The 15278-nt window shown below is 43.9% G+C and overlaps 1 protein-coding gene across 23 annotated transcripts in view; it reads left to right on the forward strand.

The window, feature by feature from the left end:
• The first annotated feature begins 744 nt into the window (after nucleotides 1–744).
• The window catches only part of lap (phosphatidylinositol-binding clathrin assembly protein lap), an 806852-nt gene continuing 792318 nt past the window's right edge, over nucleotides 745–15278 (forward strand). For all 23 annotated transcript variants that reach the window (XM_071665674.1, XM_071665679.1, XM_071665690.1 and 20 more), the window contains exon 1: nucleotides 745–1013. In XM_071665674.1, coding sequence (XP_071521775.1) covers nucleotides 884–1013 — 130 coding nt within the window. In that variant the 5' untranslated portion in view covers nucleotides 745–883. The remainder of the gene's footprint in view (nucleotides 1014–15278) is intronic.

Here is a 15278-nt window from a genome sequence, read left to right on the forward strand (position 1 = left end):
CCCTTTTAGTCGCCTTCTACGACACGCAGGGAATACGTGGGAAGTATTCTTAATCCCCTATCCCCAGGGATAAGTATATATATATATATATATATATATATATATATATATATATATATATATATATATATATATATATATATATATATATAAAGTGATAAGTTCCCGAAAAGAACAAGTTGGAGAGGTCTCGAACAATGAAGTTATCCAGTCGTAAGAACACTGTCGAAGCTTACTCAAACATTTGTTTGTATAGACAAAGTAAAAATGGCGTCCACTAAAACACAGTGTAAATGTAGTTATTATCATCCAACGAGTGAACCTAGTAAACTGAATCAAAGACATTTTTGCATTTGCGAGTTGTGACCGCTCAAACTTTACTGCTCCATCAGATCACGAACTTTATATATAAGACTACAAGTATATATTTTTAACTCACTTTTTCCTCTGTAAAAGAAAAACTTTTATAAAGTCTTCGTAGAGTAAAAGGAAACTACTTGACGATATACTAGTTAAAAGGAATAACAGTTGGGATTGTTTACACAGCAAGGCCGATAACAATACTAAAAACCTCTGCATAAAAAAATTCACCTCACAAAATTTGTCTTATGAAGTACAAAATATCTGAGGGTATCAACAATTATGTCTAAATATGTCTTTTTGGATAATCTTTAAAAATGATAGTAGCTGGTTTGACCAGAGAGTTTGAGGGTCATGACGTCACACCCACTCATCGCCATTTTCGCCCAGTTGTATGTGGAAGGCTGTGTCGGGAGGGTGTGCCGTCAGCCGTCTTGTGTGGTTGTAGTGTTTCTTGTTGTATGGCCACTTGAAGCCATCCTAGTGATTTGTTCTTACACCCTAATCACAGATTACTGCCAAAATGGCCGGGCAATCCATCAATGACAGACTAACTGCTGCTCGCTACAGTCTAGCCGGACAGGGGCTCGCCAAGTCTGTCTGTAAAGCTACTACAGAAGAAGTTATTGGCCCCAAGAAGAAACACTTAGACTGTAAGTATTGATGTAGAAACAGTAGATATTATATAAGATTGCAGGTGATCTTCAAGAAGAGGTATTACACAAAGCTGTATTTTAAACCCGTCCCAGCCCACTTGTCGACTTCAAATCAATGACATGATGGCTGCCCGGGATGTTTCACACTGACACCCAGTTCTTATTATACAGGTGGTCTGTCTTTCTTATGTTGAGCTAACAAACTGCAAAATCAAAGTATAAAGTTGCTCTTGCAGTATCTGTTGAGCACCAGTGATGGAATTGCAGAGGCCAGCCCACTAGGGTAGGTCCTCGTAATTACGTCTGGAATGTTTGTCCGATAGAGTCATGTAGGCACTACTCGTTCGTCGATAAGGCATATAATACTTTATTAATACTATAGTAATGTAGTTGTAGAGTTCACTTGGTGGGTGGACGAAACAGTAAATGGTTGCCTTGTTCCGATCCCGGTGCTCTGGTTGTCACTGTCAGCTGGGACCATGGCGGGTAGCGGCCGACTTGCCTTTCTATTAAACACATTTCCCTTATTTTTTGTTCATATCACTTTCTCTGCTTTTGGGAATACTTTTCTTGCAAGATGACGAATGATGTAGGTGAAATATAGTGACGATGGTGGAACTTTGAGGAAAGGCGTAAAAGGTTAGGTTATCGAGAATGGAGGCGTACGGCAACGGGCAACCCGGGACGACGTCGATAGCCTTTCGTGGTGCCATGACACCAGCAGAGGCGCACTATGTTGCTGTTGCCGCATATTGGTCCGTTGTAACTGTAGTTAGATGTGATTATTAGAGGAGATGGCTAGTTTCTTCATCCTTGAGGAAGGTGATCAACACTAATTTGACAAGCGAGCAGTGCGTTAGATGTTTCTTGGTGTTATATATCTCTCTGCTGTCATACGATTTTTTTTAATCGCTATCTTTCATCGTAAAGAAGTTGAAATTACCGTTTCTGACATCCACTTGATTCGCTATTGAAATGAATTTGAGAGTCGTTCCAAAGACTTCCAAAATCATCGGCTAAACCAACCAATCAAACCAAACCTAACTAAATTGGATGGCTGTCCGAAACGGTAGTAGTACACTAAAAAGATCACATGTAATCCTATGCTAGAGACTACCACCACCATTTACACCGTCTGCCACTGCTAACATGCAGGCCGTCTGTCGTCCAGTCTATGCTGCTCAGTACGCCTCCACCTATGATACTGACCAACATCACAGATGCCATAATTATGTACCGTAGACTGTCGATTACAACCGTTGATGCCATCCCACTTCAGTGCCATATGCGTCATTTGCTGCCCTGCCATTTACATAATGTACCTATTGCCTATCACCACCATCTTTACATTACAGGCACTGCATGCCTCGAAGATTATTCTCAGCCGCCAGCATATTTTGACTACAATCGCAGAGTTCCCTTAAAGATATTTAATGTACTCTTGTGTGGTTATTTTAGTAGCCTATACTGATTTAGACATCGGTTTTCTGGCCAGTTCGATGATCATGCTCGAAAGTGGAGCGTCGTATGATTCTCGCATATTATACACCTTATTACGTTTAATGAGACATAGGAATACGGTAGCAAAGGCAACAAGCAAGGGTCGAAACATATATGAATAAAATTCCCGGCTCTTGTATCCTGCGTATGTAAACTAACGACCCTTCAGGATATGGTGTATACATTGTGAAATAGACTAATGATGGTTTCATCGTGATATCACTTAAGCTTGAAAGCTAGAAACCAGTATTCTGGAAAATGTATTTTGAATGAATGCATGATAATCATTTTAGCTGTTTGAAAATTAATATAAACAAGTGATGCTTCACAGTTCGATGTAATGCCAATAACGTAGTCATCCGGGTAAATCGTGCATAACAGACGCTAGTTAAGATTTTTTTTGTAGTTTTGCCTTTTTGACCGTCCTTATGGTAATTATACAATATACTTGTGTGAAAAACTATCCTTTGGATTTCTCAGCATCATCAGTAACTGCATACATGTGTTACCAAAACCAACTCCATAATTGCCCACCACAGCGGGAGATTAACTTCCATGAACAACACTATGAGTTGGTCTTTTGCTGCTGAATTCATTGCATGGAAGTACTGACTTTTGTATGGTTACTCCAACACCGTTTTTTTTACGCCATTAGCAGCACTTTTCACCACTGTTAACCACGATCATTGCTGCCTACAAACGGCAGTATTTACTTTTAGCGTGATGCACTTTAGCAGGACCAAAGAGCCTTGCCCACCGTAATCATGGCTTACCACAAACAGCGTTCACTACCACCTGACATTGTTCTTCCCAGTTAGTATTGCCCATCACCTAGATAGTTACCATTGTCAGCCACCACCTTTATATTTATCCGTGCCCATGTCAGCTACAGTGAAAAAAGTCATTCTCAACTTTCAAACAGGTGGTCCTTTGCTGTTTACGCCACCATGGCCAGCTACTCACAGCTATTATGATTGCATGTCACCACCAACACTTCCCGTTACCAACACCCATCCTGTCCGTCTCTCCCACATAAGCCCCCTCAGTACCTACTAAGCACAGTCATCACCATATCCAACTAAACACCCTCATTACCAACGGCCCCCCAAATACTTATTACTCGCTCCCGCTACCTATTGTCATCACCACTGACCCAAAAACTTGGCTACCTTATCGTCTTTGCCATTATCCACTTCAACTGCCGCACCACCCACAAGCCGTCTTTAGCATCTGTAAACACCTTCACCACCCGGGAGTGTCCCACTATCTATCGTCACCACTATCAGTAAACTGGAACAGCCTGTCCACCCACTATACATCGTCACCCCCTCTACCCACTTACTTTTTCTATTTGAGGATCCAGTCTCGGACAAAAGTTCACACTATTATTGGGAAAGACATGAGAGAGTAGAGAGTTCCAAAGCTTCGAAGTGTAGTGGGAAAAAGTTATCAAAATGGCCCACCCTTGAGTTGCCTACGGCTTAACAGAAATCACGTGACTCAGCAACTTACGAAGCATTGCGTGGTTTAGTTCGTGGTGGGGGCACAAGCAGTCAGCTCTCCGGAGCAAAAATCAAAGTAATACCAACATTGCGGCGGAGAGCAACCGGGTCAAGTTTTGAGGGTAAACGGTGTGATTGTTGAAAAGAATTTTTTTTTTTTTATATACAGGACTCTGTTTCTTAGAGGCAGACTTAGCTATTTCTGTAAAGTTGGGTTTCCAAGACAGAGTGGATGTAACAGTAATACTATTTATGCTCATTGGGTCACGTGTTGCAATTACGGAACTGTCAAAGGAGAGAGGAAAGTTGTGGGGAGTTTTCGTTAGATATGAAGAAACGGCTTTGGAGGCATTAAACAGATTTCGTCTACCCCACTGAGATATCCTGTCCAGGTCTAAGTTTATTGAGGAAGTTGAGTCGAGACGAGATGCAGGTCGAGTGAAAGGAGGAGCAAGATTTAAGGATGTGAAGGAATGCAGTATTGAGTGATCATCGCCTGAGTAAATTTGGTTATTTATGAAAGAAGAAAAGTGTAGGGGACAGGACAGAACCTTGAGGGACGCATCTGTTGATGGAGAAAGGGGGAGAGGCTGATCCATCAACAACCACGGAGATGCATCGGCCAGAGAGGAAGCTAGATATGAGGGAGAAAAGTAAAGAAGGGAGGTCAAAAGTGGGGAGCTTAGAGATGAGATCCTAATGCCACACACCGTCAACAGACGAGTGTGTCAAGAGCGACGGCACAGGATTCCTCAAAATCTTTCAGGGTTGATGACCAAACATTAGTAGGACAGGAAGGAATAGCACTAGTAGATCTTGCCTTAGGGAAGCTGCACTGGTGAGCAGGGAGAAGACTGAGATTCAAGATGTTTGAGGATATGGTTGAGGAGTGATTCAAAGACTTAGGAAATGGTAGATGTCAAAATAACAGGACGATAGTTAGAGGGTTTAGAATAGTCAGCCTCCTTTGGATGACATGTACCAATACATGCTTTTAAGAAGGAATAGTTTTGGTTTTTATATAAAAAAAAAACAGACAAGCAGGCATAGTGCAAGTAGAGAGGCACACTTTCAGTACACGGGGATGGATGTCGTCAGAACCATAAGCCTTTTTTTATGTTAGCTGAGACGGCACGGGCAGCTGAGAGGTCCTTATCAAGGCCATCCCATTAACGCTATATATATTTTATTGACCAACTCCTAGGGGTGGATGAACAGCTTGGTTGACTGTAGACCGACTGCCCCAACCAGGATTCAGATCTGTGCGCTCGACTCTGGGCGGCCCGTGAATGCGTCAGGAACGCTAACCGCTGCACCACGGGGGATCCATGCTTGTGTCCTTGTTTGTGTCCAGATATAGAAACTCTTTTCAGACAGTCCGAAAAGAGATTACGGTGAGGGGCATAGGATTAGTAAGGGGCGCATCAAGGGGTGGAGGAATGTTAGTCATCCAAGGTGGAGTTAAAGGAGAAGTGGGTACCAGATTTGCTTTGTCTACGGGAGGGACAGCTGTAGTACCGTCAGAACGGTAAAGTGAAGGAACGGTAGAGCGACAGAAGTTGTTAGAGATGCCCTTAGCTAAGACCAGAGAGACCTATCAGTAGATGACGAGGAGAGGTTTTCGCACTTCGAATAAAGGAACGTTTTGCCTCAAGGATAACGTACTTTCTGTGATTGCGGGCAGTGATAAAAGCTGAGTGGGAGTTGGAGGAAGGAGAGTTTTTCTAAGTCCAATATGCCTGATCCCCTGCCTGAATGGCCTCAGAACAGGAACGGTTGAACCATGGATTAGAGGAAGAGGGAATAAATGCCTCCATTCCCACAACCACCTCGGGTATGCGTTTGGCAGCGATAGAAGCATCACCACATGAGATAGAGTAATTTACCCAAAGAAAGTCCAAAAAAGTTTTTTATTTCATTCGGCTGTGCTGAGGTGCCAGTATTTACGTTCAGGAGCTGTGCCGTTAAAATATTTATTTATGAGAGTGTGATCAGATGAACCAGTTGGAGGCCAGGTATTCTTGTTGCAGACAGCACGAAGGATGAGGTGAAAAAGAGATCCAGAATATTAGAAAGATTGGTGACAGTGGGCAGGAATGTTGGTGGTGTGGAGGATGATTTGCTCTACATCAGTGAAAATGGAGAACATGAGGGCTCCCCCCCCCCCTCCTTTAAACAGCCTCTCCACCTACTATCCATAGTCACCACCAGTATCCACTTACCATCCACTATCCATCGTCTTCACCACTAAATACCTTCACCATTAACTCCCCGTCGTCGCTACCACTACCTCATAAACCCCCATTAACCATTTCTACTACCCATCGTCAACGTCACTATGCACTCTAATACTGCTACTTCCCACCTTATCATCACTTCCACTTTCTTGCAACCACCTTTACCCACTTACCTCCACAACAAATCTCGTCCACCACCGCAGAACACATTCACTGCCTTCAGGCACTGTGTCTCCACAACTGTTGCTCTTATCCACAAACCATTGTATTACCTTTATCCGGTATCACTGTGCACCGTATCCACTACCAGCTTATTTCCATTATCACTGTGCACCTTATCCACTACCATTACATATTTGTACTGATTATCACTAAGCACATTATCCACTACCTACTCGTATCCATTATCTAACCACTGTATCCACTTCCACTATCCACCTTATCTTCTGCATGCCAGTATGCATTTCACTATGCCCCTGATCTACTACCTTTACATGATGACTATTGCTCCCGCCTCACCTTATACTATAATAATATCCTCTGCCACTGTCCACCAGTTCTCAGTGTCACTGTATACCTTGTCCATTACCACTACCCACCTTATCCATTACTATACGCACTCCATTCACTTTTACTGCTACCGCCATATCCACTATAGCTCTCCACAGTTTCTGCTGTCACTGTCCACATATTTCCGCTGTCACTGGACACATTATCCACTTCCACTACCCACCTTGTCCATTACTACAACCCACCGAATCCTTTGATGCTACTGCCTCCACCATATTCACTGTCGCTATCCACAGTTTCCACTGCCACTATCCATCTAATTTTCACTGTCACTGTATACCCTATCCACTTTCACTACCCACCTTATCCATTACAGCTACCCACCTCATCCACTACCACTACCACCATATCCACTACCAGTATCCACCAACAACACCTGTAACCGCTATCATTACCCATCTTATCGGCAATACAGTACCACCATATCCAGTACCCAACGTATCATACAACTGCCACCACCCGCCAGTGTCTACTATCGCTACACATATTATCCATCATTGCTAGGCACCACCTTATGTATTACCAGTGCGATCATGTCGCCTGATACATTACCAGTGCGATCATACCACCTTATGCATTACCAGTGCGATCATATCTACCACCACTGCCCACATTATCAACTACCGCCACCTACCTTTTCCGCTACGGTCTTATACACATTAGACCACGTCACATTGGGTGTTGCTGGTGTTTACTGAGCTCTAGAATAAAGTGGTTTTCATCCTTTTTTTTCATTTTTGGTTACTGTTGCCAGATGGGAAAAGCTGTACATTTTTCAACTTGTAACTTTTCTACCTCCTATATAAGCTGTGCCGGACGCATACAGTCGTTATAGCCAGATTAGAAATGCCTCCAAGTGCCATTACTGGGTTTGCCTTCTTTTTGGCGGCGCAGAAACCAGCCTGTTATCCCCGAGGAAGCGTTCCTTGTTGTTCCCACTCAGGTAAGGACAGTTAATTATGTCTCCTACACTGTTGTCATTTTTTACTTTGTATTGACAAGACATGCATGCATGTTTCTATGACCGTCCCTCAGTACTCTCTCTCTCTCTCTCTCTCTCTCTCTCTCTCTCTCTCTCTCTCTCTCTCTCTCTCTCTCTCTCTCAGAAAGTCCCACGACAAATAAGGGGATACATATCCCTGTTTACCATTGGCCAGAAGCAGCCTGTAGAGGTACAAACGAACCCCCTCAAAATCCCCATTAGGTATGGGTGATACAAGATGGTGTCCTTGGAGAGTGTGGAGCAGGGTCTGGGGATTGTGTTTAGTGTGAATGATGACCCTGGATGGAATAGGATGTCATTATCGAAGGATTCCCGGGCAGTTTGAGGTGATAAATTAGACGGAAGGAGTCGGTCTGAATTATAGAGGAGGATCGTGAGACGGAGCGAGATGTCCAGGAAGACCTGAGAGGACGCGGGGAAGTCTGGGAACAGTGTGAGGTGTGGTGCGGTATGGCTGGCTCCAGTGCTCAGGAGTGCGTGGCGCGTTATGAAGGGACGATGGGAGATGCTGGTGAAGTACCTCTCGGACGACGCGAGGTATAAGTTGCACGGGGTGTTATGTGGGTGGTGAAGAACCGCATTGTCAGGTAATCACGTGAGTGAAGCCGGATCCCAGAGATTCACGCCTCTTTTGCCAAGAGTTGTTTGCCAAGGACACCAGGCGCAGTCCTCAGTTATGTCTGTGAGAGGACCGGAGATTCATGCCTCTTTTATCAAGGGCTGGTCGCCAAGGGCGCACGCACACCTCAGTTACCAGGCGAAGTCCTCACCTCTGCCTGGGAGAGGACTGGAGATGAACGTCTTTGTCAAGGGCTGGATGCCAAGGACGCACGCACTCCTTTTCACTGTGCGCAGTCCCCTCTTCTTGGGAGAGGACTGGAGATTCCCGCCTCTCTTCTCAGAGCCTGTATGCCAAGGACGCACGCACTCCTTGTTACCAGGCGCAGTCCCCTCCTCTGCTTGGTAAAGGACCCGGAGAATCGCGTCTATTGTGTTAATGGGGAGGATGCTGAGGACGTGCGCACTGCATTTCTCCAGGGTAAGCCCTCTCTCCTGCCTGGTAGAGGACCCCCTCTCTCTCTCTCTCTCTCTCTCTCTCTCTCTCTCTCTCTCTCTCTCTCTCTCTCGCTCCAACCGTTGATTGTACAAACGCAGATTTAGAGGTGAACTTGGTTTGGCTTTCACACGTGCGCGTCCATATACTTTTTCTAGTGGTATTGGAAATATTGTTACACGTTGTCTGCCCCGGAAGCAGAACAGAAAATGCAGGTGCAGACGGTTTTGAACAGTATACCTAACTCCCGAGCACTGACTGCCGTGATGATAGTTTTCACCAGATTTAATTTCAGCAACACCCGCATAAGCTAGGTAGGAATTAGAATTGAAAGAAAATGGTAGGCTGGATGTTGCGAACAGTCTGGACGAGGGAAAGAAGAGCCGGTGATGACGCTACATAGTATCGTGTACCCTGCACACTGTAATGTTACTCTGATAACATTCTTAAAGGCGGGCGACATTGTAGAATACTCTCAGATCATCTGCAGATTGACTCTGCCAACCAGAGCCACAAGGAATGAATGACAGCACAGGCACAAATGAGACATGTATGATAGACACGTTGTGGAAAATATTTTTTTTTTTTTTTTTTATTATACTTTGTCGCTGTCTCCCGCGTTTGCGAGGTAGCGCAAGGAAACAGACGAAAGAAATGGCCCCCCCCCCCCATACACATGTATATACATACGTCCACACACGCAAATATACATACCTACACAGCTTTCCATGGTTTACCCCAGACGCTTCACATGCCTTGATTCAATCCACTGACAGCACGTCAACCCCGGTATACCACATCGCTCCAATTCACTCTATTCCTTGCCCTCCTTTCACCCTCCTGCATGTTCAGGCCCCGATCACACAAAATCTTTTCCACTCCATCTTTCCACCTCCAATTTGGTCTCCCTCTTCTCCTCGTTCCCTCCACCTCCGACACATATATCCTCTTGGTCAATCTTTCCTCACTCGTTCTCTCCATGTGCCCAAACCACTTCAAAACACCCTCTTCTGCTCTCTCAACCACGCTCTTTTTATTTCCACACATCTCTCTTACCCTTACGTTACTCACTCGATCAAACCACCTCACACCACACATTGTCCTCAAACATCTCATTTCCAGCACATCCATCCTCCTGCGCACAACTCTATCCATAGCCCACGCCTCGCAACCATACAACATTGTTGGAACCACTATTCCTTCAAACATACCCATTTTTGCTTTCCGAGATAATGTTCTCGACTTCCACACATTCTTCAAGGCCCCCAGAATTTTCGCCCCCTCCCCCACCCTATGATCCACTTCTGCTTCCATGGTTCCATCCGCTGCCAGATCCACTCCCAGATATCTAAAACACTTCACTTCCTCCAGTTTTTCTCCATTCAAACTCACCTCCCAATTGACTTGACCCTCAACCCTACTGTACCTAATAACCTTGCTCTTATTCACATTTACTCTTAACTTTCTTCTTTCACACACTTTACCAAACTCAGTCACCAGCTTCTGCAGTTTCTCACATGAATCAGCCACCAGCGCTGTATCATCAGCGAACAACAACTGACTCACTTCCCAAGCTCTCTCATCCCCAACAGACTTCATACTTGCCCCTCTTTCCAAAACTCTTGCATTTACCTCCCTAACAACCCCATCCATAAACAAATTAAACAACCATGGAGACATCACACACCCCTGCCGCAAACCTACATTCACTGAGAACCAATCACTTTCCTCTCTTCCTACACGTACACATGCCTTACATCCTCGATAAAAACTTTTCACTGCTTCTAACAACTTGCCTCCCACACCATATGTTCTTAATACCTTCCACAGAGCATCTCTATCAACTCTATCATATGCCTTCTCCAGATCCATAAATGCTACATACAAATCCATTTGCTTTTCTAAGTATTTCTCACATACATTCTTCAAAGCAAACACCTGATCCACACATCCTCTACCACTTCTGATACCACACTGCTCTTCCCCAATCTGATGCTCTGTACATGCCTTCACCCTCTCAATCAATACCCTCCCATATAATTTACCAGGAATACTCAACAGACTTATACCTCTGTAATTTGAGCACTCACTCTTATCCCCTTTGCCTTTGTACAATGGCACTATGCACGCATTCCGCCAATCCTCAGGTACCTCACCATGAGTCATACATACATTAAATAACCTTACCAACCAGTCAATAATACAGTCACCCCCTTTTTTAATGAATTCCACTGCAATACCATCCAAACCTGCTGCCTTGCCGGCTTTCATCTTCCGCAAAGCTTTCACTACCTCTTCTCTGTTTACCAAATCATGGTAGTGTGGGTAAGGGAAAAAATCCATTTTCAGTTTCTGTCTACCGTCGCAGCTCAGGTTGTGAATTCATGTCACAAGCATGGAAGGAAGACACGGTCAAATTTACCACCACCTCAATAGAAAGCTGACATGAATACAGGTAGATAGATGTAAACATCCGGGGCCCAAAACTGTTTAATACTCGCATTAGAAACACAGGGCGACCTGTCCCGAACCTTCAGAAACTTGCTGGACGTTTAGAACTTATGCTGAGTGATTAATCAGGCTCATAAGCATATGGTTTACGGCCCTTGATCTCAGACAACCTGTCTGATCACATCAGCAACATTGTAGTTCGGTTTCAGACCCAGTGATTATGGTAAATGAGTTCTAGAATCCAGACACGGGTGTAATGTAAGATCTACAACCCAGACACTGGTGTAATTTAAGATATAGAAGCCAGACACGGGTGTAATGTAAGACCTAGAACCCAGAAATGGGTGTAATGTAAGATCTAGAAGCCAGACACGGGTGTAATGTAAGATCTAGAAGCCAGACACGGGTGTAATGTAAGATCTAGAAGCCAGACACGGGTGTAATGTAAGATCTAGAAGCCAGACACGGGTGTAATGTAAGATCTAGAAGCCAGACACGGGTGTAATGTAAGATCTAGAAGCCAGACACGGGTGTAATGTAAGATTTAGAAGCCAGACACGGGTGTAATGTAAGATTTAGAAGCCAGATACGGATGTAATTAAGACCTAGAAGGCAGAAATGGGTGTAATGTAAGATCTAGAAGTCAGACACGGGTGTGATGTAAGATCTAGAAGCCAGACACGGTTGTAATGTAAGATCTAGAAGGCAGAAATGGGTGTAATGTAAGATCTTGAAGCCAGACACGGGTTTAGTGTAAGATCTAGAAGCCAGATACGGATGTAATGTAAGACCTAGAAGGCAGAAATGGGTGTAATGTAAGATCTAGAAGTCAGACACGGGTGTGATGTAAGATATAGAAGCCAGACACGGTTGTAATGTAAGATCTAGAAGCCAGACACGGGTGTAATGTAAGATCTAGAAGCCAGACACGGGTGTAATGTAAGATCTAGAAGCCAGACACGGGTGTAATGTAAGATCTAGAAGCCAGACACGGGTGTAATGTAAGATATAGAAGCCAGACACGGTTGTAATGTAAGATCTAGAAGCCAGACACGGGTGTAATGTAAGATCTAGAAGCCAGACACGGGTTTAATGTAAGATCTAGAAGCCAAATACGGATGTAATGTAAGACCTAGAAGGCAGAAATGGGTGTAATGTAAGATCTAGAAGTCAGACACGGGTGTGATGTAAGATATAGAAGCCAGACACGGTTGTAATGTAAGATCTGGAACCCAGACGGGTATAATGTAAGATAGTACTTAACACACACAAGATCTGCAAACAATTTGCCAGTCACGTATCTCACTGGCCTCTGAAAATGACACGGTGTTTAATGTTGAGAAGTGCACCTTCGCTGCGAGTAGAACAAAAAGAATCTTCACTTCCTGAGATGAAAATCTGGTTGATTATTGTGTGGCGAGTCAGACATTGAGGTTAGGCTTTGTCTGTCGTTGGGAGTGGCGCTGTAACCATCACTACGTTGAATCACGTACTCGGGATACTTTATTATACAGTTATTTCCCAGCATCTGAAAAAATGAACAAGACCAGTGTCGCTGGTTAGGGGTTACCCGAGTTACGCCATTACTGTATAAAACGATTTAATCTATGATTTTTTTTTAAACTTGCCTCAGAACATGAAAATTCCATCTTTGATCAAGGATATCTGCTTTTTACCAATGTTGAAGGCTCCAGTCACGGACAAAAGTCCACATCAAGGGCAGGCCTTAATTGAAATATGAAAATACTGAAAAGGAAAACACATGGGAAAAGATTTACGAATTTTGGAGGAAGTGAAAAATCTGCCCTTTGAAATGTGCCAGGTCATAGTTGTTGGGAAAACACGAGGTTGATAGTTCCATCGATTCAAGGTGTAGGGAAATAAACAGTTATCAAAACGGCCCACCCTTGAGTTTTGCCGACGGCCACACAGTAATCACGTGACGCAGCAGCTTGCTAAGTATTGCGTGGTTTAACTAGTGGTGAGGGCACACCAGCAGCCATTTCTATGAAGTAAAACCAAACTAATAGCTATAAAAGAGGGAAAGTGAACCAACATTTCGGCGCAGGGCAAGGTGGCCAAGTTTAGAAGTTAGCCTGGGACTGTTTATAAATCGGACCGCTTTCGACTCAACTGTCAAGTAAGGATGCAGAACTAGAACCACCTGAGATGAGAGCATTACTCCTTACAAGGACAAATCGATACTTTATAATCGGAGCAACTGTTCACAAGAAAAGAAGCTTCGACATTTAAACAGGACGCCCAGTTTCTTAGAGGCAGACTTAAGTATTCCCGTAATGTGGGGTTTCCAAAAAAGAGTGGATGTTATGTTCGTTGAGTCAAGAGTTGGAATTACAGAACCGTCAAAGGAGAGACGAAAGTTGAAGAGTTTTCGATAGAGATATGGGTAGAAACAGTCTTGGAGACATTTAAACTTAACTAGATTTCGTCTACCCCACTGAGATATCCTGTACAAGTTTATCAAGGAAGCTGTGTTTAGACAGAAGGAAGCTGTGTTAAGACAGAAGTTTATCAAGGAAGCTGTGTTAAGACGAGATGCAAATCGAGTGAGAGAAGGAGCAGAATTGAAGGATGCAGCGTTGAGTCGTCAGCTTATGAGTGGATTTGATTATTTGTGGATAAGAAATCGTTGTTTATCAGTATCCAGATATTTGAATGGGGCACAAGTCTAACTTGGTTTAAGACATGGAAGAATATTTTGATTGGCCAGGGAGTTAAATTTTCTTTTATGGCACCCGTGAAAACGTTTGTGATGTCTTCCAACATTATCAGTACTTGATATATAATTTCCGATGAATATGTTTCCACCCGTGACTGCTTCACTCCCAGTGATAATACTGCACTGCAGGCGACAAAAGTGTTGCATGAAACACCTTTTTAGTTCGACAAAGGATTCTTTAGAGATAAGGCATGATGTCGGGTGACTTCACCTTTGGAGAGCACAACAACGAAATTGTGGAATCTGAGAAGAGTGTAGGGTAGATATTAAGGACTTGAAATCATGGATCACTTATAACTGGAATATTGCCGTGCAAGAAAATGTCTAAAGGTCTTGTACCTCCTGCATTGGCTCATTGAAATATGTTTGTTGAAGTATACGATAAGCTATAAAACTTCACATTATATTGTTGACACGAGATTGTTTTCACTTGCAAAATACTGTATAACGGAATACCTAGTTGTCCCTAACCTGCATGGAAAAAGCAGGCTTAAGGAAGAGAGGAAATGATATATTAGTTGTAAGAGGGGTAGTGAAAGTCAGTGAGCTGGGAAAAAAGGCATGTGTTAGGATATGCCGGGAGAGATTAGGTGAAGAATGGGAAAAGGTGAGAGCAAACGCAGCTACAGTGGGCAAGGAGTGGGAGGTATTTAGGGAAGCAATGCTCTCACGTGTGAGAGAAGTTTGTGGGATGCGAGTAAGGGTAGCGAGTTGCGGGAAGGAGCGAGTGATTTTGAGGTGTACAAGAGAAAGCTGCAGGAGGTGGAAGTAGGTCCAGGGGCTGAAGAAGATGGCAAATGGGGATTGGTATGCAAAGCATCTGCAAGCTTCAGGGGGGGACAAATGTTTTGGAAAGATGTTAATGACACATGGAGAGGAAGAGGAGAAGTGGGATGATCAGTGACAGGTGCAGATCGGTAATTGATGAGTATAGGTGATGAGGCGAGGAGGAGTTGGGTATTGTGAAGGACTGTGGAATGTGTTACTTGATTGGGTAGCAGAATTGGGGTGTTTAGGACGGGGTGGTGTGCGAAGCGAGTCATGGCAGATGGTTCGATGAAAAGAGAAGTGGGGAAATCCAAGTGTAAGTTGAAGTGGGGTAAAGCGGCTGGAGTCGATGGGATTGCTGCTTGATTACCTAAGAAAGGGGACTGTGTTCTTGTTTGGTTAGCTAGGATTTTCAGTGTACGGTATTTATGGCTCGT

Source organism: Panulirus ornatus, chromosome 10 (genome assembly GCF_036320965.1).
Source record: "Panulirus ornatus isolate Po-2019 chromosome 10, ASM3632096v1, whole genome shotgun sequence".
Lineage (NCBI taxonomy): Eukaryota > Metazoa > Arthropoda > Malacostraca > Decapoda > Palinuridae > Panulirus > Panulirus ornatus.